The following is a 26,591-nucleotide window of genomic DNA, read 5'->3' as shown; positions in this document are numbered from 1 at the left end:
GTATTGTATCTGAATGGGAGCGGCTTCCCCTCGGGACGCACAGCAGTTCAGGGCACCGCATGCTGAATGAAAACACTGAGTTTTTGTTTCTCCTCATGCGCAGTGAACCTGCGTGAGACTGGCAGGAACGTTTCAGAGGAATCGGAGCTTTTCTTTTGAATCTTTTGCGTGTTTGTTCGCTGCTGCATGTCAGTCTGAAACTGGCAAAGACACCTGCATTGTGCTCGGCATCGCTGTGTGCCGGGTGTAAGTTACAGCCCAAAGAGTCTACAGCTAAGGGAGCAGCTCCGTGAGGATGAACTTCTAACACCAAATGTCAGCCTCATGATAGTGCTCCAACAAACATCAGGGGTTCACCAAACTCAGGAGGATTCATTCTTTGCGCCTCATGAAAATCTCAACTATATTTCATGGCAGTAAATAGTAGATATCTGGACTAACTTGGTGCAACAACAGACAGCCTAACAGAGCGGCTGTAAATGTTCTTCTTGTTCATTGTGACCCTTTATCTGGTTCTGACCTCTGGAGTAGGAACCACTTGATTAACTCAAAGGTTCAGCACAACTTTAATGTGCACAACGAGCAGATTTGAAACCTGGGCAGAAGTAAGTATTTCAAAGCCCTTCTGAATTACGCTTAACGTATTGTACAAGGGTCGATCAAAAAGTTCAGAGACTGCTCCTCTTGCACATAAACAGCAAGTAGCTCTGTGACATTCATGAGGCAGGGGGAAGCCATTACATTTGTGAGTAAGCGTTCACAGTTTCGTCACTTGATCATCATCAGCACCTGAATTATATACGTTTTGTAACCACTGTTCTGGACTCACAGTGATTTCGCCGTGAACATAAGTAGAGGGTGCATATACATTTTTGCGTCAACCTCTCAAAATTGCTTTTGTAAGCCTACAACAATAACGCAGTGAGCCGACTGAGGTGCTTCGAGAGAGATTTGCGTTTCAAGAGAGGCAGAACTGTCTGAAAGTCAGGGCAGGAGCAAAACCAGGTGAGTTTCCTTTGACATTAGCGGGGTTGTGCACCATGAATTCGTCCCCTCAGACTGTCAACACCGAGTTCTTCTGTGATGTTCTGAGACATCTGAGGGAAAATACTTGGTGCAAATGGCACTTGGGTCGTCCAACATGAAATATGGCTGCTCAGTGCACAGTGAAAACGGGCAAGTTTCTCACCCGCAAAAACACAAGTGCAGCTCCCGACCATCTCCAGTCACTGGATTTATCTCCCTGCAACTTCTTTCTGTTTCCCAAAAATTTGACACAAACTTTAATGTGCACTCTGCTCAAGTTTCAGGTGCATTTTGAAATTGCCCGGCAGATTAGCATTGACAAAAACGTGGTGACACAGGTCCTGATGATGATCAAGCAACAAAACTTGGAATATTTTCTCGTGAAGGTGAAAACTTCCCCTTGCCCAGTGCAAATCACGGTGCTACTTACTGTTCACACACGAGGATAAGTCTCTGAACTTTTTGATAGACCCTCGTCATGTATGTACCAGTTTGTAAAATGCACCAAGGATGGGGTTGCCTGAACTTCCTCGATGCCTTCAATGAGTTGATCAAAACCAATTCATTCCACTGGACCAGCATTATTCAGACAACAAAGGACAAAAGTTAAATGGACCTAACTAAACTAAACAAAAAAGCCACACGAGAGGGAAACCGGACAATTTTCTGATCCACATAACTGTATCAACAAACTGCAGCTTTGTCTCCCTTCTGGATGAGACAGATCCATTAAATCACTGGATGCTTCTAGTGAATGTTGGATCACTGCAAAAATGATGTGTTCATCAGAAGTGTGTTGTCTTGCCTGAGAGACAGTAAAGTTTTAAATGACTGTGTCAAAAAGTTAAGGCAGGAAGTGCATCCTTTGCTGAGCTGGCGTGGGACCAGCCACAAACCACTTTCTCATTAAGGGCAAAAGTCTGACGTATAAATATTGCGAGTGTAAATGTCTGCTCAGAGAATAAAGCCATTTAATTGAGCCGGGTCATAAAACTGTTGAAGTTATCTCATATTCCTCTGAGACAGGCGAGAGGGATGAGTAGTGTTTCTAAAAGAGTTTTTGGTGTGTAAAAGAAACAGAGACAAAGACGAGCTGCGTGACTTCAAAACAGACAAAGAAACTGCAACTGAAGGGGATTGTTATAGAGCAGAAAACAGGGCGTGTTTAAGAGATAGAGAAATTGTAAATATTTTTGTTTCAAGGAGAGAAAGTTCAGGAAAAACGTAAAGTTTCATAATGTCTTTAATACAGAGCAAATAATGTAAGAGACTATTAGGAAGAAAGTAAAAATGGAGCTCTCATAAGGAAAGCTTAAACTTAAACCACACGCAGTAATTACTTAAGTTGAGTTGAAGCCCTGGAGTGATTTAGTTTTTTGGGGCTTTATTGTATCCCCCACACCCTTTCCTTTATTATCCCTGCGCTCTGTAGTCGTCTTAATGTGCAATAAGCACAGCTAAATTGGCTGTTCTTCAGGTTCGGTCTGGTTTTGTTTGGAAGTCGTAAATGCGGGGTACAAAGACACCTTCAGAGACAGTCGCCGGGTAAAGCCCCTGAGTGCAATTTACTGCTCAGCCTCTCTGAAAAAAAATCACTTGGAGCACACATGCACACTTGTCACACACTTCCCAAGGCTCAGGATCAATATATATCCACACCAAGGCACAACACAGCTATGAAGTGCAGACCTGTGGTTGTTAAAACTTCTGGTTCAAGAAGGGCCCCCCCCCTCCCCCCCCCCGTAGGCAGAGGGTCATAACTGCCTTCCCCAAGAAAAAATGAAAAGCGAGCCTAAACCCTCCCGACAAATAAACTAGGCAAACTTACTATGCCACTTTTTAGAACAGCCACACCAGACGGCCCCGAGAAAGGCAGCTCTGCCAGCTAAGAAAAAGGCATCTGCTCCCGTTTCTTTTGTGCCTGCGTGCGTGCGCCTATGTGTCCGCCTGTCCAACCACCCCCTCTCCCAGTGACGAGGAAGCACTTCCTGGCCCGAGCCCACTCGACTGGCCGCCTTCCTGCTGCGAGAGGCCTGCTTTCCGCTCTGCCAACTAACGTCGAGAAAGGGGGACAAGAAATGGTTGAGGGGAAAAAGCGCGAGCGCGTGTGTGTGCGTGCGTGTGTGTGTGTGTGTGCGTGTGCGTCTGAACCACTATCCTCAGAGGAAAGATTTTGAGGGTTAGACATTCAGAGCAAGGCCATTTTGGTTTTGGGCATGTATTTTTAAAGCATCAGTTTTTTTAAGGACTGAATGTCTGTTACCACCAGGAGTGACAGCAACTAAATAAAAAGCAATGTGTGATGAAGGTGCCGGGATGTGAGGCTGGATATCAGGTGGGATTTTCGTTATTGTAGAATATTTAAATTCTGAAGTGAGGGGATCCAATCAGGTGAAAAATCACTGAGCCGATACTAATTGGTTTGTTTTAATTCCTCGAGTCAGACATTTTGGCCGTCGCCATAGTAGTCAGATCCACACTCGCTCCTCCCCAATTTGTCCAAATATGGTCACTTCTGGCTTCAAAACACCAAGATGGCGACGACCAAAGTACCAAACGAGAGGCTTCAGTACGGGAGTTCACAAACCAGTGGGTGACTTCACTGTCGGTTGCCGCTTGGTGTACACTATGCCCACTCCACTTTCCACGTAACCTGTCTGCCCTGGGGCTATGAGGGCAACTGTGCCTTGAATTACAGTCAAATACTTCATCACTGACTTAAGACCAGGTTTTTGTCCGTCCATTGCGCAACTGCTTTCCACCGCCTGAAGATAACAGTGCACCAGCAAAGCGCTGCAGACACCTCCTTTTTGGATTAAAAAAAAAAAAAAAAAAAAAAAAAAGCTCTTAGGGCACAAAGATGGACACATAAACATCTGTTATTTAAACTACATGGGACAGGAAAATAATAGCTGCATCGGTCGTAAACTAGCAAACACGCTTGCGTTGCGCTTGGTGCTGCTTTGCGCCGGATGTCGGGAAACAAGCTGCGAGTGAGGATGTGCGCTGCTATGCGTCAGTGTGTAAGTAAGGGTTATATTTGGATGGGTCCGTGAGTTAGGGTCCTGTGGTGTGTCAGAGTTTTATGTGTGAGTAAGTCAGCAAGTGAGCAGCAGCTCATTTTAGCCCACTCCTCTAGGCAGGAGTCGACGTCAGCCCGGATCTAACTATGGCGGCTCGCCTCATCCTCTGCCACCCCCATATACATCCAGGCACAACACACACACAACACACAACACACACACACACACACACACACACACACACACACACACACACACACACACACACACACACACACCTGGTGTATGTATGCCACTTCCTCAGGTTTGACTGCTGCTCCACTATAAAAGTACAATCACTAGGAGAGCCACTAAAATAAGCACATGACTGGCGGCATCTTCTTCAAACAGAGGGACCATCTGGTGCCGGAGAAAAACATCTAACCTGAACATTTACTGCCGGCAGCAAAATGATTCCTGTCAAAATGAGCACACATCAAACAATGTGTCTCAATTAACTCAACAGCTGCTAGTTGTTGGTCAAAGAGCAACCCAACAGTCCAGGTGTTAAGCCCTTACCCTTTCAGTGTCTGAGCTGACTCCCGATTCCACTGATAATCACAAAGAATTGTGGGATACATAGCAACGGTTGCCAGTAGCCTCTTTCACTGAATGATGCTGAAAGCTTCCAGCCCTCATTCAGTGGCTAGCTGCTCCCTCAGTGGTATTTATAGCCGCTATTGATCGAGACAGATTTGGCTGAGGAGGAAAAGCAGCACTTGAGATTTAGCAGCAGACTATAGAATAAGCTTTGTGTGTGTGTGTGTGTGTGTGTGTGTGTGTGTGTGTGTGTGTGTGTGTGTGTGTGTGTGTGTGTGTGTGTGTGTGTGTGTGTGTGTGTGTGTGTGTGTGTGTGTGTGTGTGTGTGTGTGTGTGTGTGTGCGTGCGTGCGTGCATGAGTATGTTTGGTTGTGGAGATTCAGTCGATTGCAAAGAGAGTGAGACCATCCCTCTACGTCTCTCTTGTCGATTACACTCCATTAAAGGGCTCCATGTGAACATCATCGCATGTTAAAAAGGCCCGTTAGCTGCTGCACCGTCTTCCCCGAACAACAAACCCATCAGCTCTCGCGGCCCCTACACACTTAACTTGAGTCACTCGATCAATCCTCGCTGGTGGCTTGACTTACTGTAGGAGGCTACTATCTGAGCACAGACTTGATGGGGCTTTCTGTTCAGACCGGTGAGCGATGACTAATCGGCTATTTAAAGGGCTTAGGGCTTGACTGAAGACGGGCACACAGCCGGTACACTATAGATGCCGAGGTGACGCAGTCCACTTTCAGGGAAACTGTAGGTAGTCAACTGTTCGGGATAAAACTGGGTATATTTGGGGGAAGAAAATGTGACACAATGAGAATGTTGTTCTGACATTTATCCTCCAGCTCTTTTAATCATGACTGGACTGCGGAGGATGCGGAGACCTGACAGTGGGTTTTGCACAAATTAAGTTCCTTGTCCTGTCTTGGTAACCCGCGGACTTCACCGAGCGAAGGTCTGTCACGTCGCATGTTGTTCCGTCCGCCGCACGCCTTCATTCCCCACCGGAAGCATTTCAGAAGTGAAGAGCTTTATCATCCTGACTGTGTTGACTTCCTGATTAGGGCACTTTTCCTTGATTGTTTTGCGTGGGAAAGAAAGTTACGCTGTTAAATGCTTTGTCTGTGTTTATCGTTGTTACTTCCTGCTTTGTTGTGCTGCAGACAAAGTTAATACAGTTGGTGTTTTAGCAGTTAAAAAATAAAATCCATCCTCGTAATTATTTCATGTTTATATTTCACATACAGTGATTGGTCACAGGGGAAGAACGAATTTGTTCCCCAATTTGAAAGACCAGTGTTAAAGTCAAGTGATACACGTTTGAGAGTGTTTTTATTTTAGAAATTTACTAATTCTTGATGCCATTCCTGCGTCTTCCTGCTAAGCTGATCTGCTCTTTGCATCTTAACGCAGCCTCCATCAAAAAGAGACTTGACATAGATTCCGGGTCTGAAAAGTAAGGCCAAGGTGGAAGTGCCATAAACTGCAATACCACTGATGCCACCTGGGTTTGGCCCTGAAAAGGCTCTGGCTCCATATTCAAATTCAAATTCAACTATAAAATGCAAAGTCAATAAATTTCCCTCCTTATTAGTTTTTAGGCCTGAGACAATGGTATGTTTGGGTCTGTTTGATTGTCAGGGCTGGTGTACTCAGGCTCCCAATCAAATCAAGTGAGATCCACCGCTCGCTCCTTCCCAGCTGGTCCAAATATAGTCACTCAAAAATAGCAAGATGGCAACAGCCGAAATACCAAACTTGAGGCTTCAGAACAGCAGTTCACAAGCCGTGTTTGCACAGTTGGTTGCCGCTTAGACTGCACCAATAACTTTAGTGAAAAGGAGAGCCGCTTCTGGGACGCTTCGGTAATACACAGCAGTGCGTCTACTGGAATCACAATCGCCACAATCAGCTCCGGTGGCCACGTCAGAGCCGTAACGAGATGCAGTCGGCCCCAGTAGAATCAAGCCTCCAGGCTCTTGCCATAAAGGTGGTGTGGTGTTAATTGCATTGACTATGTGACACAGCAGCTGTAGGTCTGAGGCACAACCTTACATCATCAGCAGCAACATGGCAGCTTTAAACATGGACAAGAAGGTCCGTGGGGCCATTACAGCTTTTATACAAGGTTTACTGATGGTCTGCTGACTGATTTTTTTTTTTTTTTTTTTTAATTGGTAGATCCATGCTACTAATAAATATGGCAGGAAATACAAGCTCACAAACCGGATCCGGAGCACTGCAGAAAATAAGGCACGGCATCTTTGACTCCAGATACTCTTATGTGTCAAACATAGCTAATAGTGTTAACAATGACTGCACACTACTTAGACACGGTTATCAGTAACACCTGTGTGTGACGAGTCAAAATGCCTGATGTGAGAACGCTCTGTTCAAAGGAGCTGCATGGCCATTCAGTTAAATCTGAATTATGTAAAATGTGTACTGTCCCACAGCAGAAAAACTGGGAACCCAAATGTCATTATGTATCTGCTGGGGGTTGACAGGTTAATGGTCAATTCCAATCACACAACCATTAGAATGTCAAGTGATTCAATTTCTGGCTTTTTCCAAATGTTTTGCAGCTCTCTGCTTTGGAATAATTCTGCCTACCAGCACCACCCTACACCCTACATACTGAAAACAAAACATCAGATATCAGATATGTAACCTCTTTACGGTAAGTTTTGGCTGGATTTCCTTCTGATTTTTGAAAATACTGAATGTTGATCGTAGTAAATTACAAACTGTGCCAGCCAACTGTCAATGTTGTCATTTCTTAGTTCTACAGGAGGAAACTGAAGATCATTTAAAAACCATCAGCCATTATTATTTTTTTCATCAAGGCTTGTATACTGTGAAAGCTTTGTATTTGTCTTGATTTGTTATTTCAACAGCATTAATAGAAATTTCTTTTGCATTATTGACTGACCTGCAAATCATTTTTATAATGAATCAATCAACTGTTTGGAAAACATTGAAAACTGCCAGTTACCACAAATGCTTAAAGTGCTTCTTTCTTTTTTTTTTATCCAACCAACAGTCCAACACCTAAAAAAAATAGTTTGTCAAATGTAAACAGATAATGCTCAAATTGAAAAAGCTAGAAGTAGTCTGTTTGGACATTTTACATTAAAATAGCTCACATAATTATCAAAAATGTTTTCAATCGATTTCAACTAATTGATAAATTGAGTAAATGTTTTACCCCTTGTGAAGTTTAGCCAATATGGAATATAGGACATGAGCGTGAGTTTGTGACATCACAAACTCACAGCAGTCTAAACGCCACAGTTGCTGTAGACGAGCTGTGAGCATTTCTCAGTAGACTGAGCATTTTACCAGTATTTATACAGCACCTTGAACCACTTTATAATTAAAGATATGGAAATCTGAATGTATACAATATAGGACCTTTATCAGTTGATACAATAAGACGTTTCTTCTTTAAAAATCTTGACAAATACAGATTTTTATCATTTTGCAAGTAGAAGTTACATTACATATAAATATAAGTGTGTTACCTGGCCAGCGCCTGGACCTTGGCTGTGTGTCTCTCCTCCAGCTCTGCCAGCTTCTTCTTCAGCAGATCGGTTTCCTGCCTCAGGCCTGCTGAGTGCTCCATCTCCCCGTCCAGCAGACTGCGAAGAGACCTGTAAAATACATGAGGCCGATCACATGCTTGTATAAAAATATTACAGGTTTCTATCAAAATCACAATCAGGAGATGTTTCCTGTACAAATCTAATCCTCAAATAAATGTTGACATACGTGATGTTATTTTCATAAATAGAAGATTAAATAAACATTATTACGCTCATTTAATTAATAGTAGTAATAACTGAGTGTCTGAATCACATTTAGCTCCGATATAAAACACTTAATCAACACGCATCTGTGACTGTAACAGTGTTATTTTAATATCTCAGTTTATCAGGAAAATCAAAATACCGCTTGGCAGAAAATTCATATTAATCTTGCTGTAATAACAAAATATATTTTCTGGTCATTCCAACAGGATTTCATTGAACTATTGTTTGCAGTTTGCAAAACAATGCTTCTTTTAGCAGCGGTTAAATGACCGTAAATCACAATCTCGAGAGGCAAAAAACAAAACACAACAAAAATGTTTTCTGCTGCAAGTAAGCACAAAAGAGTCTCTCGTGTCTAGATAAACAGAAAACAAGCTGAGACCACTTTTCAGAGAGGTCATCCGATATCTTCTCCCAGTCTGAGTCTATGTGTGAGTGTTTGGAGACTTGTGAGCAGTAGATAAGAATAGATCCCAACGTACATGTTTTGTTCCTCCAGCTCGTCCTTCCTGTTCATCATGGCTACAATTGCTTGACGCAGCTCCACTGCAGAAAGAGGAGACATCAGGGTGAAACTTCTGCTCTCAAACTACTTCAAATGCATAAAATACACACAGACACCACACACACACACACACAATAATATGCATAAACTAATAACCTAGAGTTTTCAAATGTAGAAATAACAGCATCCCACACTCCACACTTGCTAGATTAATGCTACACTTTTGTTCCATCCCAAAGATGAACTGCTCTGATGAAATCAGTTTTTACATTTTTCAGCTGACAGGAGTTATACAGAATGATATCTATCTGACTCACAGAGAGCAGCACTTTTATTGCTACCATAAAGCATATTTCTTTTTTTTTTTTCTCAAAGCTACTATATAACTTTGAAGAAAGAAACTAATTAAAGAAAAATGTAGCAGAAAAACACTGGGTGATACTTTGAATTCCAAAAAATATCAACGTAAACTCCACTGAGCCATTATAGTCCAATTGCAGATGAATTATGGTCAGCTGAAGTATCAATAAAGTGAAATAAAATAAATAAATAAATACAAATAAAATTTGTAGCAGGGATTTTGCTTTTGTGCTACTCAACCGATCACCAGAATCTCTACCAGACTTGCCCCTCTATTGTACTCACACCACACAGTACAGCAGAAATACAATGGAAAATGGTCACATAGTTCTCCTCGAGTTATTCTACTTCAATTACCACAATCACAACAATCAGCAAGACAAAAATAACTTTTTGGGGGTACTTGGGCTTATACATCTCAAAACCAGTACCCGCCATATTCTTTGTGTTACTTCCCAGAACAGTCTCCAGCTGAAGTAGTTAAAAAGATTGTTAAGCCCTTATAAATTCACATAAATATTCAGTCCATGTTTGCCCTCCATAAAATGTATAAGTATTGTGAGTTTTTTGCATCATATGCTGATGAATTTATTTAGGTTTGCTGTTCTTATCAGAATGAATTGATGAGTACTTAAAATTGCGAAATAGTCCACGCAGTGTTCATTATGTCATCTACACGTATTAACATGAGATCCTCAGCTCTTTAATTCCAAATTAAACTTATGATCTGAAGCTGATGCTAGAAAGGAAGTTAAAGGAGCAGTGTGTAGGATGTATGGGGCCCCTAGTGGAGAGGTTGAAGATTGCAGCCAACTGAACACACTTCGCCTCAACCTCTCCCTCGAAGTGTGTAAGATCAGCAGTGGCTACCAAACTCAAGAAAAATTCTAAAGGTCCTCTATGGAGCCAATTTTTCATTTGTCCCTTCTGGACCACCATAGAAACATGGCAGTGCAAAATGGAGGAGGACCCGCTCATCAAGTACATATGAAGGGCTCATTCTAATGTAACAAAAACCCTACAATTTTTTGTATCATGTGATTATACTATAATGAAAGCATAATTGTAAATATTTCATGCCATTTCTGCTGATACATTCCCCCAAGTCACTGAATACTGAACCTTTATGGGATTACCAAAGTTATTACAATACGGTCCTGAGGGGGATATGAATGGGTGCACCAAATTTCACAGCAATCCACCCAACAGGTGTCTAGAGATTTCACCAAAGGAAAAAAAAAAAGCCAACGGACCATCAAAAGTCATTACAACACATCATGTGGGAACTGCAAATGTCAAAATGTTGTGCCAATCCATGAAGTACATGTTGATATATTTCAGTGGGGAAGTGAAAACTTTGACCTGTTGGTGGCACCAGATTAAAAAAAATTCAGGGCTCACACTAGTCATTAGGGTTTATTGTCTAAGTAAATAAATGTAAAGAAAACCAGAGAAATCCATCATATAGTTATTGAGGTCTTTCAGTGTGGACCAAAGTAGCCAGACCCAAATTCACTGCATTAATATATGGGTCTGGGCATGTTCCTAATGGGCATAGACCTTGGGTTAATTATGAAACTATTGAAGCAGCCTTAAACCAATCGGCCTAAATTCTACCACTGACGACATTGTTGAAACTGCATTTAGAAACAAATGCTGCTCTTAGCAACCCCGACTAGTTGCTGATTGGTCTGCCCTTCAGAGTGGCTGAACAAACCTTAATGCAAACAGGGTTTGCTGAAGACTGAAGCTGTGTGCAACAGGTGGGCGGAGCCAGGCTATGGCACTGCTACCTAACCTTGCTAGCATGCTTATATAGCCAAAAGAAACCAGGCTTAAGCACGGTCAATTCCATGGTCACGTAGTATGGAAAAAAGTATTGCAATAAAATATTGGTTATATAATCAATAGTGTCAAATGACATTCTGTCAGTTCAAATTGACACATTCATAATATGACAAGTAGCATTGTGGAGGTACGTCTGACGCAAAAGCAAATTAAAAAAGTCACTTTACCTCTGAGGAAACAGAATTTTGGACATGTCATTGACTTGACAACCAATTCACAGACACAATACCTCACTAATGATTATAATAGTTGATTGCAGCACTGTGTGATTTGCGCCACATGTGTGCCAGCCGCTTCAGTTTCATATTCTCAGGATCTTTTTCAGTCTTAAAGGTTCAGTCAGTCGAAGTGTAGGAGCCACAGGCAAAGTCTGCCAGCAGTCAGCTGCTTGGCTGATGTTAATCTCCATCCTCATGTTAAGGACAGATTTGGGCCGGGCTGTGTGTCGGCACGGTGACTCATCTCATAGTTACGCTTGGAGGTGCACATGAAGGTTTCAAAGCCCCTAACTAGGCTGTTACCAGGACTTCCAAAATTAACAACCATGACACAAGTTGGTTAATCTACCCTGCACTATGCGCGCACACACACACACACACACACACACACACACACACACACACACACACACACACACAACTCCACTTTCATAATTAATGTCGGGTGTCGATGTAGCCCCAGACACAAGTAGGTCTCCTCCAGCCCCGAGCTAAGTGCCTGTTTGGGGGAGAGAGGAGGAGGAGCACAACAGAGAGGAGAAAAGAGGAAGTCTATTATCTCCGCAGCTCCATTCTCCACATCAGCAGGCCAGAAATAAATGTGACCTTTAGTCTGACCATGCGTTCACAGCGGGTGCCACAGACGAGCCATTAGGGACTTCAGCAAGGCCAGACGCGGCTCTGTCCTCACAGGGGGACGTGGACAAATTACAGCACACCCGTGTGTATGTGTGCGGGGAAATACATATGCATGCTCCTTCTTATTACTCCTTTGTGTCACAATATAAGCCACTCAACTGCTGATTTTGATTGCTGACTTAATCAACAAGCTCAATTTTGTAGTATAGTTAAATAATTTACTGGGACTCACTAGAATAAAACCACTTTCACATGCTCACTCTCAGACCTCCTCATGAGTACGCGGAATTGGTGGAACGTCCTTTTAAATTTTGCCTTTATTGAGATAAAAGTGGTGCATATTAGTAAGAAAGGGATGTAAGCTCCAGTTTACTTTCTTAAAAGGAGACTATACATTAAAATATTCTTATTAAATCAGTGCATTTTCAATTTGCCATGTTAAATGCATTCCAAGTATTTTTCTCTCCTTCAACCTTCCTTTTCTTCCTCGTGTGGCTTCCTCGACTTTGCACACTTGGATAAGCGTCGCTCTGGGTTAGGTGAGTGGGTGAGGAGAACAAAGGCAACAGAGCCACCGATAGCGAATGGCAAGAAGAGTGCGATTTTTACACTTGAGAAAAAAAAAACAATAACTGTTCTGGTCTTGGACTCCGATTGTAAAATCTGTTTTGGTTGTGCTGCATTCGGGTCTATTGAAGAAAGGAGGCGTAGTAAATGGTATCTCTGCCTCACGTCATGATGGATTTCTGCGTGTGATGTGAGGGAGTAGAGAGGAGCTCTTGAAATGTGATGCCACAGTGATGTTACAGTGATTCTGGCTGGCTTCGCCTTTTAACAAAAACCCTCTTCTAGATTGATGTCTGCTGTTTAACATCCTTCTAACCTCGAAGATTCTTTGCCTCTACAACGGGGATTTTTTAGAAATTCCTCCCTCCCCCCCTCTCTGACCCTCCAACCTACTCTTTCCAAGGGTTAATACACTGGACGACAGCTCAGTCCCAGCATGCTCGAGTACTTCCGCTCACCTTTCCTCCTCTGGCTTCTTTCTCTCTTGCTCACACACCAAAAAAAAAATAATCTAAAATCAACCTTTGTGAGCCTCGAAGAGGGTCTAATCTCTGATTAGCTCCGGGGCACTGAGCACAACACCAACCGCACTCCAGGCAGAAGCAATAAGCCTGCGTGCCATGTGTTTTTTTTAATTTAAATTTTCATCCACATCTGAAATCTGCTGTTAATTGCAGGCACTCCAACATGTTTGTTTGTTTTTTCTCTCAAGCCAAAATCATCATAAGCAAATGAGTGGGCTTGTACTGTATATACAGTAATGTGCCGGTACACTGGACCAACAGTGCCACCTGGTGGATCGTTTCATATGGTGAAAATATTATGGACAAGCAGTGAACCTCCTCTTGGCACAGGACTTCAGATCAATTAGATCACTTTATCTGCAAAGAAAAACAAGCGGCTTTTGAAAACACCAATCAGCTGGTTTGATTAAATTTTCTGCAGACGACAGATGTGGTGGAAAGTTCCAGACAAAGACATGTCAGGACTTCTAAAGCATTCATTACTCTGCACAAACTCCTTGGCACTTACACCCTGAAATTGGATTGTCTCGTGACAAAACCTCAAGAGGAGCTGGTGGTTCATCAGTTGGGATTTTCGAAGTCACATCTCATGTAAATCATTTGTATGTTTGATTCAATTTATCCTCAGCAAGACAAAGGAGCATCAACTGCAGAGACCTTTAATGATGTTATGATAAAGTTTCTGTGTACTCACATTTCTGGCATGTCTGCTTATATAAAGATAAACGAGCTTAAATGTAAGCTTTGACATCAGATAGGGTTTTGTAAGAGCTAAATTGTTATGTCATTATCGAATAATTTTTTTACCCTCTTAGCATCTTTTTGCCTGAAATTTGCTAATTTTCCATCTTTATCTTAGTGTTTGCAGTACATGATTGCTGACCCTGCAATTCCTCTTGAGGTGTTGTCAGAAGATAATCTGTCTAAGAAGTTAGTGATGGTCATGCATCCTTTGGACCATAAAATATGAGCTATATACAGCAGCGTAACATAATTGTAATCTACCATGGTGCAAATATTGTTCTTGTTGCACACACGCACACACATTTAGGCCTTGTTCAGATCTTCTGTTTTTTTTTAAGTCTGGAAAGAAAAACAAACATGAAATCAGATTCAAACCACATTTGGTTGAGAAATTCCACTCGGACTTCTACATGCGCGTCTCAGTCCGGACGCTCTGTTGGCTCAGATTGACGTACGGCGCCATAATAAATTGCTGCTGGCACTTTTCTTCCGTGTTGAAAAGCTGCATCACCAGCGTAGCTACGCGTTCGTCATTACCGTAGCAAGCCATGCATATCGGTTGGTGCTGCAGCCTATGCTGCTAACTTCTTGTCCGTTCGCTGAAGAGGTTTGTGCTAAAACTTTGAACCGTTGAGGAAAAAAATGTCACTACTTGAACAGAGGTCATCGCAAAAGACAGGGAGCGAGGCAATTGGACAAATTAACATGTCCCAGCATGCTTTCTCCCTCTGAAACTTTTAAAAATAAAGCGACCAAAACAAAATAAGCCTAAGCGATGGGTAGAAATAATAGCCTCTGTGTTTTTAATAGCACATGCAGTTTTGTAACATTTCAACAAAGACAAGTAAAGACACATTCAAAATGACCTTTGGTTGTGAGTCAAAGCAACGTTTGACAGTTTCACAGAGTGATTTAATAGTAATGACTGTAGCCCTGTCAGTTTTCTTATTGCTGGCTCACACACACACCCGCGCGCACACGCACATACTAATCCACAATGATTCATACCACACAACAGGTTTGAGAACACACAGAACCAGAAGAGTGAGAAATAGTCAGCGACAGACAAATGGAAAAGGAAAGACACTCACCCACTGTCATGGACTCTGGCAGCCCAGATGTTGGGGGCACACTGGAGAGCGGAGCAGACTGCGTCGGAGGACTAGGCTCCATACTGATAACAAATGAAGAAAGGAACCAGGTAATCTTTGAATCGCTACATAATTCATTTCAGCAGATGAGGCTCCAGCTGCATCAGTTATCCGACTGGGTGACGATAACTGATGGATATTTCACTCTGCATTCTCGGCTGCAACGATAGCTTACTTGAACGTCAGCTGCGACCTGCTGCTCTCGCAGTTCCCCACCGATCCCGTCGACTCGCACTGAACAGGAAACGCAGCCGTGTCCTCCACAGAGCTCACTGAAACAGAATGGAAGTGAAAGTGGAGGTCGACAAGGAAAGTACCTGCGTTTCATCTGATGGGGTAACTGACTCCTCCACGAAGCCACAAGACGCTGTTGTCAGCAGTGGAACAAGCATAGACGAATCTTAAAGTGAAAATGTTTGCTGCAGAGTCAGACATGAGGATCAGTACAGCAGTGAAGAATAAACGTGCTCAAGAGATTAAGATTTGGTACAGAGAGTATCAGGAAGTGTTTTTTATTCTGCCTCGTAAGTGTGTTGTTCTGGTGTGTGTGTGTGTGTGTGTGTGTGTGTGTGTGTGTGTGTGTGTGTGTGTGTGTGTGTGTGTGTGTGTGTGTGTGTGTGTGTGTGCGTGCGTGCGTGCGTGTGTGTGTATATACCTGGCTGATGGTCTGCAGGGTTCAGAGGGATGAGGATATCTGGGCTGCTGTGCTCAGCCATGACCTGTAGAGGGCTCCACGTGGACACAGTGGGCAGACTGCCCACCACCACCCTAAAAAAGAATAACAGGTTCACTTTCAGTCAGTGTGTTTGGTGTTTTTCTCAGAGGGATCAGTGCATGCCAGTCCTGTTCTTCCCCACAGGGTCATTTGTAGGTATTTTAGGTGAAGACCTCACCTGCACAGCAGATTATTTATTCTGTGATGACACTGTTGTTTTCTAAGCAGAATAAAGGACACCTATCAACAATGGACATCCTGGACAGTAATATCCTCAGAGAGTTTAAGACACACTGAGTCAAAAAATGTGCATCGTGTCTGCATGTTCAGAGTGAGATGACTCGGGGTGGTGGTGGTGGTGGTGGTGGTGGTGGGGCGGGGGGAGCGTGGTGGGGGATACGTAAGTACATTACTTAACAGGCCAAACTACAATAGTAACTTTTTTCAGTTTGACAGCACACCAGCACAACTTGATCTCATCTGATATCTGGGCCTCGTGTTGCTCCAACAAAGGGAAGTTGTGGCTTCAAGTTTGAAAATGTTTGGTATATTCTGCAAGTATCTTGTGTTATGGATATGAGGTGCGATCAAAAAGTTCAGAAACAGAGCAGCTACAACCTTCATTAATAAGTATTCCAAGTCACGTTGCTGTTTTTTTTACCACTGGTACATGCAATTTTGAGATTTCACTATGGACCTGTAACTTGAGCAGAGAGCTGACAGTAAATGTTGTGTCAAACTTGAGAAGTTGGCATAGGACACCTTTATATGCTTTAAAAGCCTACGGTAGTGAAACAATAAGTCGGGCGAGGAGTTTTACGCGGATTTTGCATTTCAAGAGGGGAAGAAAGTCACTGTTCAGGATTGGAAACGGTGGGTTTTCTCTGACATGTCAGCCTGTCGACACCGTGATATCTGCTGTGATGTTCTGAGGCGTCTGAGGGAAAACATTTGGTGCTGTGTCGCAAAGGCAGTTTGGTTCTCCAACATTATTTTTTTCACTCCCACAATAACACAATTGTTGTTTCCCACCACCACTACTTGCTGGATTTGTCGCTCTGCAACTTCTTTCTGTTCCCCAAAAAATGTCACGCAAAGTTTGGTATGCGCTCTCTGCTTCAGTTGCAGATCCATGGTGACATTACGAATGCACACGTACCAGTGGTCACAAAAACATGTAATACGTGCTGATGTTGACATCACTTGGAAACCTCACTCATAAAGGTTATTGCTTCCCTCTGTACAGATCAGGACCAGAATTGGAGCCAAAACTTTGCCATATTTCTGTTTTTTTGGGGGAGTAATTATCTCATTTAATATTATTTATCTATGAAACAACAATGCAACATGCACTGTACATTGGAAAATGGGTCGAGCATTCATGGGCCATCTTCTACTATTCTTTTTTTTACAATTTTATTTTCTGATTAAAAGAGTGTGTTTCCAAGAAGAAACAAACAATAAAAGTACTTTGTTGTAATGTAAACCATATATTTAATGACCTGCCGGAAAACTGTGCTCTGAACCTGTATGAACGTCTGTCACAAGTCAGAATAGTTTTTACAGGAATGTTTCTTTCATCTTAACTCACTGATCGGAGGGGATCCTGTCCTCCTCCTGGGTTTGTGCTCTGGGTTTGTAGATCTCCTCCTCTTCCTCCTCCTCTTCGTTGTCTATACTCTTACTGTCGGGCAGGGGAGGTGTGGTTATGGGAGGTGTGCGGCAGGGATGGGGGGACCCCACCCAGCTGACAATGCCCGGCTCAGGCAGGCCGTTCTGGGCAGGCGACTCCGAGAAGGCCGGCTCCAGGGGGTCGACCCCTTCCTCCACACTGCTCTGACCAGGAGCCGTGTGACTCTTCCTCATCTCGCTCATCTTCTGGGAGTCCTCCTCCCCTTCCTCCTCATCCTCGGCTCCTCCGTCCAGGTCGTCGTCGAAGGAGATTATGTTGGTGATCTTCTTTTTCCTGCGGCGCTCCTTCCTCAGCCCCGAGTCTGGAGGGGAAAAGGATGAAGAATGGCTGAACAAAAATCTCGAATTATTTCGGGACCTTTCACCTGTCAGGACGAGCTCCCTCCAAATGTTCATACAGTAAAGCTGATGACATCCTCCTCTTAAAAATATTATAATCTTATTTCTTGAGAAGCACCAATAAACGTGGTTCCATTCAATTTAACTGCAGACAGCAATAAAGTAGGGCGTTCCACTCCATAGTATAAACATATGTTTTCTACTATAATAACAGTATCAATATCTACGATTAACAAAATTATTCAGGCATTATGAGTATTTTCTGGCAATAAATTATTTATCTAAATCTTATTTTGCAGCAGGTATTGACAGGAATTACGTTGTCTTTGTTGGGTGTTATTAATGTAATAAAAATGATGATATTGAAAATGTTACCCACTGGAGAGTGAGAGGAAAAACTTTGTGTCCATTGAACAGACTTTTCCCATTAATGCTATTAAAGCAGCGTCAACATGTTTCGGTCTCAGTGCAGCTCATTCCTCTTATCAGCCGCTTTGTCTGAAAAAACGTTTCTTCTCATAACAAAACACTTGACTGGACTACCTGGGAGCAAAAGTAACAGTGGGAACTTTGAGGTTGTGATTAGCAGAAATAACTTAATACCATTTGATAGGCAATTTTATAAAAGGATTTCCTACAATATGCACAAATAAAGGTTTCAGTAAGTAAAGTGATAAAAGTGAAGGAACCTATCAGAAATCTGGATTTAATTAATTTAATCAAATGCTAGAAAACCCAGCAATAGCAATACATTATATAAATCAAACAAAGTAAAATGGCTCTTAATTGATAAAATTTGTAAAATGCAAACTCAAAAGGGTAATTTATTGACTGTGCAGTGGAAGTGCGCTGACATAAGAGGTTTTCAGGAGATCTTTCACCATGTTATAGAAGATGTGACTTTTTTTTCATCCTGAATTGTGAATAATAGGAGAGAAACCATTGATGCGAGTATAGATGAATAGAATACTGTGATGACCCTGTTTCAGTGGAGAGAAAGTGATAAATTTACTGGCCGTCTTGATATGGAAGACCTATACTGGCTTAACATGTCTGTTTAGAAAGTAGCTGATATGGAGGATTCATGTCGACTGCTTAACTATTATCGGGTATTCTTTCATTTCTTAAGCTTTTGTGAGGAAGAGATGAGTGATAATAATAATAAAAAAAATAAAAGTCTGTCTCTTCTTTTTCAGAGCCAGAAAGGCTGGCGGTGCATTATCAAGTCTTCCACCAGTGAATAATCTGAACGGGTCTTCACACTCTGAGGAGCTGGCGCGCCAGCTTAGAGTTTCATTTGCATTCATTCCAGCGGAAAGTTTTAGCAGCGCACAGTTCAATTTTAAAAGCTTGTTAATCCCATTGAGCGGAAAAACACACAGAGAGAAAATGGTGTGAGTTTCCTCCCGACGGGAAAAGACCGGAGCAGACGGCTAAATGAGGTCAAACAAAGAGGCCGACTTCACGGGGGATTTCATCGCTGCTGCGGACGCATTGAGTTGCAGCCGCTGGATTTGTTCTGCCAGTGCAGCCACTATGTAGGCACGAACTGAGCCGTATGATGGCTTTGAGTTCATATACAGTGTGCTGCAATACTAAAGTACAGCATGTGTCCGTCCTTTGTCAGATCACCACATTCCAGAGGTGGACAAAATAACAAACACTTCACAATACGGTGAAACAGTCTCAGATACAATGTCAGCGAGGTTTTTTTTACTGCTGATCTGTCACTTTTAAAAACATCAAAATGATGTAATATGTGAAAGAAAGAAATGCCAAAATATTTGGTTAAGAAAACTCTGTTTCCAAAAAACTTGGGACCCTGTGTAAAACGTAAATAAATTAATTTTAAATATTATGCCAGCGACACTTTTCAAAAAAGTTGGGACAGGGGCATGTTTATCACTGTGTTGCATCACCTCTTATGTTAACAACACTCTGTAAATGTTTGTAAACTGAGGAAACCAGTTGCTGGAGTTTTCAAAGTGAAATGTAGTCCCAATCTTGCCTGATATAGGATTTCAGCTGCTCAACCGGTCGACGGTCTCCTTTGTCGTATCTTTCGTTTTTTGACGCGTCCAACTTTTTGGGAAACAGGGTCATAAGCACGAAGGAAGTGTGGTTACAAGCGCAAACAAAAATTAGTTTCCTACCAGCAGAGGTGCTGCGCGGCAGGACGGGCAGCGGGTCCGAGGCTCCGTCCACTCTGGGGGTGAAGCCGGGCACCACGGCCGTGGCGGTGCTGATCTCTCGCAGCAGGCTACTCACCCCCTGAGTGGACTCCTTCCACAGGCTGCCGATGCCCTGCGTGGACTCCTTGAGGAGGTGGGACACCGAGGAGCCTCCTCGTGTCACCCCTCCATTCAGGTCGCTGTTGTCGATGTTGATGGCGAACAGGATGGAGTTCAAACCTGAGTGCAGCAGAGACAGAGAGGCGAGCTCTAATTCATTACAGATTAGGACGGTTAAATCACAGGAAGCTTTTGAATTTTGCTAAAGTCCTTCGTTTTCATTTCGGCACACAGTGAGAGTGGGCAAGCTAAGATGAACTATCTGCCTCCCTATGAAAAGATTAAAAAACACTCTGGCAGAAGATCAGTCTTAAATATTTTAGGGTTTGTGTTCATCTCAGTTGTGCTCATCAATAGTTCAAGAGCACAGCCATTAACACAAATCGGGTCAGTGCTTCAAATCTTTGTAAACCCAGTGAGGCTCCACAAGTAAAATGCAAAGTCCGTTAATTTACTGCCTTCATAGACGCTGTGGTTGCATGAAGTAAGTTCAGTGAGATGAAAAGTGAAGCAGTAATGCTCATTACACACCAGATCAGAATATTTTTAGATTAAAAAAAACAGAGTCACAGCTTTGCTGTTTTTACATAATCATCACTAATGGGGCAAAAAAAGAAAACAGAGCCTGGCCAGAGGATGGCACCAGAATAAAAGCAGTAAATTAAAGGGGCATTCCCTCTGTACGGTGGCCCTTTCAGGACATCTCAGCCTCACTTCTATGTTGTCACACTTAATCAGTTTTAGTTCTACTGGCTGAAACTCGCCACGACAGGTTATCATGCTAACCGATTACATTTTAGCTCACTAAAATTGGCAGAATCTCATGCTCTGCTTATGCAAATTACATTATAACATAACATCATATGTAAAGTTAGCATGTGCAAACTTTGTCAGCTTCAGCTTTGCTTTAAAACACGCTGAACACTAGCAGTGTCGGGGAGTAACTAGTCACATGTACACTTCAAAAACTATGTAATTGTAATCAGTTTTTGCAATCAGAGAAAAAAAGATTTGATTAAATTACAGTTACTATTGAAATGTTGGTGATTACAAAGGGGTTACCATGTGAATATATTATTTTTGGTAAAAATCCCTTATGTGGATTCAAATATTCGTTCTGTTGCTTTGCATCTTTTTTCTGTCTGCGTCCAGACAGTTTCCATTTATATGGTCTCAAAGTTTAAGTCTTGTTTTTAATTAGTTCTCTTGTATAAATTCACTCTGCCTCTTGTCTGCCAATCAAATAAATGTGAATTGCTCGAAGCAACCACACCAAGGCAATCACCCATGTTGTTGGATAAGATGAAGAGATATTTAGAAACAATCATTGAGGAACCAGTGTGAATAAACTGTGATATAAAGTCTGAATGTAGACTTGGTTTGAGGTTCTGGGAACATTTTTCCTTCACTGCAGTCAGTTGTGATCAACATACTTTGTTTTGGTGGTTGTGCTTTAAAATCAAAACATTTCAATCTTAATTTAAGTTAAATTGAATAACTTTTAATAAAGGTAACTGGGTAACTATTAATCTGTAAACTATTACATTAAAAAAGTAACCTTCCCAACACTGATCAATAATTTTTTTTTTAAAAAAGCATAACTTTATAAGTTTGAGCACGAGCACTACGATTTTATCAATCATGTCACTCAGATTCTCTTGAGTGCTAATATCATACTCTCCTAGTGCTGACCTTAACATTTAGCCACAACACTAAAACGACACTTCCCTGCTACAGTCGGCTCCGTGGTGGGTTTAAAATCTATAAAGTGATGATACAACACAAAAACACACCTGCCGCCATGGTGGGGAGCATACTGGCTCTCTCTTCATCGAGAATAAAAGCCCAGTCTTCATAGTAAGTTCTAGACAAGAGAGAAGAGGTAAAGTGACGTCTCCGACCAACACACACAGAAACAGTTCCAGCTTGCATACACGATCTTTCTTACGGAGGTCACTCCACTACAGAGGACCAGGCAAGGATGATTCATCCTAAAGAAATCACACACACACACACACACACACACACACACACTGTACTAACCCCAGACGAGGGCGGTCGGCCAGCAGCGTGTGCAGGTAGCGCTCCAGCGAGTGCTCGTTGAGAGCGCAGCGCAGCCAGGCGCGACCCCGGCCCAGCTCCGAGGAGATGTGGCGCAGGGAGTAGAAGCGCTGGAGCTCGTGGCGGTTCAGATGCTCCTTCACGTAGAACCAGAAGGTCAACTCTGAGGGGAGACAACAAGGGGAGAGGCGGAGGAGAGGAAGAGGAGGGAATAAACAGACAGGTAGGGGAAGATGCAGAGAGGAACAAGAGAAAAAGAGACAAAGATGGAGAGAATTAGCTCCATCTCATTCGTGGAAAAGGTTCAAAAGGTCGATGAAGCAGCCGCGGAGTAACTTCTGGAGTCCTCTCTCATTAACAAATATCTCCACCTCCTCTCACACAGCTCCATCCCGACGGTCACCTCTCCATTCTTTACTCTCACCTCAGAACTCAAAACTGTTTTATTTATCTCTTTAATAGAGGAACAGAAATATAAAAACACAGATCAAAAATGCAGCTCTGTTTTAAAGTTGTCTGAGGTGCGGGAACTAATAGGAATCAGTCGTTTGCATGTAATTACCATATGGCCGCCGAACAATGCGTTAAAAAAAAAAAAAAGATGGCTGTTATTTCTAGTTTTGTCAGAGGACCCGGCTTCAGCAGGGAGCTCCAAATCCTCCAGTTCAGCCCCAATCCTGTCTTCTAATTGACTGTGAAATACAGGAGAACGTCAGATATGCTAATGGTGTGCGGTTAGCGGCCATTAGAGAAGTCACGCGTTGCTCCTCCATTTGAATTCACATCCATGTGGTTCCTAAATATGACGCAGTGGAAAGAGTTTAGTGTAATGTGAAGCTAATGTCTCTCAACCAGCAAACACAACTGAATGTTTCAGTTGTATTTTTTTCCTGTGGCGACACCAAAGCAGCGATTCCCAACCAGGAGTACTTGTACCCCAAAGAAAACATCGGCAATTGTCAATTCTACAGCAAAATAAAGACAGCTGTATAATTCGCAAATAGATAAATATGTTAAAATATTTCAACAAAAGTTCCAAATAACCTTCTATTGACCCTGATGGCTGAAATAAAAATGCAGCTCTCTTCATTCGGGAGCATTACGAGGTGCAAAAGACTTTTCCTGTTCTACACAAACGGGGAGCAGCACAGAGTTGTGCTGGGAGCAGAAGGAAGCAGTCATTTTCTTGAGTGAGTATCCCCAGTTATGTCTGTTGATTAACAACAGCACTTGAGTTGAGTTTTTTGAGCACTGGTGTGTGTGCATTTGCGATTTCACCACGGGCTTGAAATTTGAGACGAGAGCGCACATCAAATTCTGTATCAATCTCAGGAAATTTCCAACAGACACCTTTGAGATGCTTCAGAAAGCCCTGTGGCGATGAAGTGATAAGCCGGGCTGGGAGTTTTGAGTGGAAATCATGTCTCTGAGTGACGTCAGGAGCAACCTGATGGGTTTTCTGTAGCTGCAGTCCGAATGGCATACTTGTTATTGTTATTATTTAGTACATACTGCCACCCCGACAAAGTATGTACTGTTGCATACAATTGGGACAATAGTAGTATGGAGATCGGAACACACAGTTTGGCATTTGCAGGGTTGTGCACCGTGAATTCATCCCTCAGCATCAATCTGTCAACACGCTGAGTTCCACTGTGACGTTCTGAGGCGTCTGAACTGAACTGTGGCTCGATGGCACTTTGGTTCTCCAACATGACAACATGCACTTTGGAAACGCACACTTTCCTGCCCCAGGGGCAGAATTAACCATTTTAAAATAATTAAAATATTCAAACAGAAGTGGGTTGGTTTTAGGCTGCTCTATTACATGAACTGGAAATATCCAAGATCTATCTTTTCAAGTCCCCGTGGTTCAGCATGCCACAGGCTGTTTGGGATCTTGACTGGAATTTAAGATAAGCTTTTGTGGGTTTAAACAATGCTTGAATATACCTCATGCATTTTTAATGAGACTACACCTGGTGATATCCAGCACATATCACTGACTTTTTTAGGGGTTCAAAGCCGCAGCAGCTGCTCGCCACAGACAGAGTGAGGCACGCAGACAGAAGGGTAAACAGCAGAGAGAGTGACACATCCCTGCTCAGGACATTTGGAACTGCAGGTCCTGTCTGTAGTCTAAGCATCTGGTCTTTCCCTGGTTGTGTGTCTGTGTGTATGTGGTTGTCCTGCAGCTTCGTACCGACGTGTCCTCCGACCTTCCACGACCTCTAAAATTACAAGCCGAGCTCACCTGTAGTGAGATGAGCATACTCAGGTCTGCCCTATAAAGGTAATGGCCGAAAACTGATGTAAAGTGTCTGCTCTCATTTTCATCTTCACACCTTAAGGGCCCTCTTTTCATCCACCGGTTTAATGAGATAAGACAAAGGGCAAAACAAAAACTTGCATCTGGTAGACATCAAAAAGGGGCATTAATTAAATGTCAAAGTGAACAATGAATTTATCCAACATAGTGAAATATATACGGTGCTGGAACAATGTGGAGGAGTGAGTATAAGTATGTGCTTGGATCGGGTATGGAATTACAGCCCTAAGTTACAGTACCAGCTCACGCAGCAACCAGACAGACAGCTAATCACTCTACCTGCTTCGGTCTTGCTGCTGAAGCCGGCAACCTGCTTGAGAGCGGCGGCGGTGAGGGCCAGGCCTTTGCTCTTCCTCAGACCGTGCTGCAGCACCGCTTCAAACTGGGCGCACAGGCAGATCACCCTGCAGAGACGAACACAGGTTACTGTAGCATAAGGAAGCGGGGTTTTCCTTCCTTAGTCAAAATGAACATTGCATGTACGAAGCTGTGAGGGAGTACGCACAAGCCTTTGAGTGGTAGAGCCTGCTGGAAGCGCCTTTGCGTGTACTCGTAGGTGGAAGTTGTCCGATTATGAATATTTACTGCTCAATATCATCACTCAAAACGGCCAGTGGAGGATCTTTTATAAACTTTTGTTGGCTACGAGGCAGAAACGGTAATTAATGTTCAAAAGGTGGTGCTGCAAGCTGAGAATGAGATCTGAGCAGCTCAAGATATGAAGATTTGATCAAATCGTGTTCACTGTCAGCTTGAACCAATTATGAAACAAGGCCGGTGTGTAATTTTTCATAAGGACTCCAACTTTTCCTTCTAAGAACAGAGTGTTTTCAGCCCAAAAATACAGCATAAACTTCCCTTACCTGCTGTCTGAGTCTGTCGCAATCTCCTTTCTTCCTCCGAAGCGGATTTGGCACTGCAAAGATACGAGTGGAATGATAATAGCTGCACATGAAATACTTCTTTCTTCCATGTTTGCCTGCCAGGTTCAGAAGGTTCCCTCTGCACATAATGGCACATTTCTAACATTTCAAGGTCTTAAAATCTCTCAAGTAGCCACAGATGGTACACTACGGTCCCCATCCTGATTATTGCCAGATATAATGACGGCAGAAAACGAGTGCAACACTGATCGAACTTTCAAAAGTAACCGTCGGGCCTTAGATCTGGTTACACTTGTGATGCTAAAAGGTCACTCAGAGCTTCCTGTTTGCAAATGGATCTTCACCAGGATATAAAGCACTATAATGCCACACATAATGGGTGCGTGCAGTGTCCCATGTTGGAGGTTTATAAAGGCACAGTCAGTGTTTATGAGATTTTTTTTTTTGAAAGGTAAACTAGTGGCTTTTTTAGTTTTCTTTTTTATATATATACACCTTTTGGTGTTAAAGTAATTAAACCTCTTAAATCTCATCTTTGTTACAAAAAATTTCATATAAAAAAACAAACAAATTCAAAACAAAACCAAATTAAGCTTCACAGTGGCTTAGATGTAACTTGACACTTCTGCCTTCATTCAGAAGCAAGCGGCAACCACACCCTGACATCCTCCATCAGTTTGTTAACTGCTGTTTGGAAGACTCAAGTCTGGCATTTTGGACCCAATTTGAACGAGCTGGGGAGGAACAAGAAGTGGATCTGTCTGAGAACCAGAGGACACTACACCTGCTCACGTATACTGGCAACCTGACTGCACCCCAGGCCTGTCAATCAAACCAGACATGCCCCCAAACATTCCTTTTTTTAGGCCCAATATCTGATTAATTATTGAATTATTTTCAGGAGGACGGTCAGAACACTGATCAGAAGGAGCAAATTTAGCGAATGAAGCCATAATGACTTGTGGAAAAGATGTATTATTTGTTATTTCATGAGAGAGAGGTTGATGCTTTTTGAATGACAGTTTATAGGAGACAGAGTTTTTTTGGAGCTGGACCCTAGTGGCCCTCAGTGGTATTGCACCTTAAGGGGCTTTCGCATTGGCTTCAATTTTTAGACCCGTCCATTTATATATATACAGTCCATGTTCAGAACAGATTTATGAACATCCCAATAGTCTCAGCGTCCATCTCCACCCAACGCTCCACCACTCGTCTGTAGCTCGATGATATGGAAAGCCCCAACGCACAAGTTGACAGGATTGTTTAGCTATGTTGTATGAAACT

At 42.7% G+C, this 26,591-nt stretch overlaps 1 protein-coding gene across 1 annotated transcript in view; it reads right to left on the bottom strand.

Moving 5' to 3' along the window:
* snx29 (sorting nexin 29) overlaps positions 1-26,591 on the bottom strand; it is a 147,606-nt gene that overhangs the window by 118,110 nt on the left and 2,905 nt on the right. The window contains exons 3-13 of the mRNA XM_069691296.1: positions 25,287-25,339; positions 24,703-24,827; positions 22,077-22,257; positions 21,827-21,897; positions 19,896-20,153; positions 17,303-17,705; positions 15,652-15,764; positions 15,172-15,268; positions 14,937-15,019; positions 8,923-8,986; positions 8,153-8,281 (exon numbers count right to left, since the gene is read on the bottom strand). Coding sequence (XP_069547397.1) covers positions 8,153-8,281; positions 8,923-8,986; positions 14,937-15,019; positions 15,172-15,268; positions 15,652-15,764; positions 17,303-17,705; positions 19,896-20,153; positions 21,827-21,897; positions 22,077-22,257; positions 24,703-24,827; positions 25,287-25,339 — 1,577 coding nt within the window. The remainder of the gene's footprint in view (positions 1-8,152; positions 8,282-8,922; positions 8,987-14,936; positions 15,020-15,171; positions 15,269-15,651; positions 15,765-17,302; positions 17,706-19,895; positions 20,154-21,826; positions 21,898-22,076; positions 22,258-24,702; positions 24,828-25,286; positions 25,340-26,591) is intronic.

Source organism: Brachyistius frenatus, unplaced genomic scaffold, assembly GCF_029030835.1.
Source record: "Brachyistius frenatus isolate BFR_SWC_R1_liver_20210118 unplaced genomic scaffold, ASM2903083v1 Contig_11, whole genome shotgun sequence".
In the NCBI taxonomy this organism is placed as follows: Eukaryota; Metazoa; Chordata; class Actinopteri; family Embiotocidae; genus Brachyistius; species Brachyistius frenatus.
Note: the sequence above shows the minus strand (reverse complement) of the source record. Positions and strands in the feature narration are given on the sequence as shown.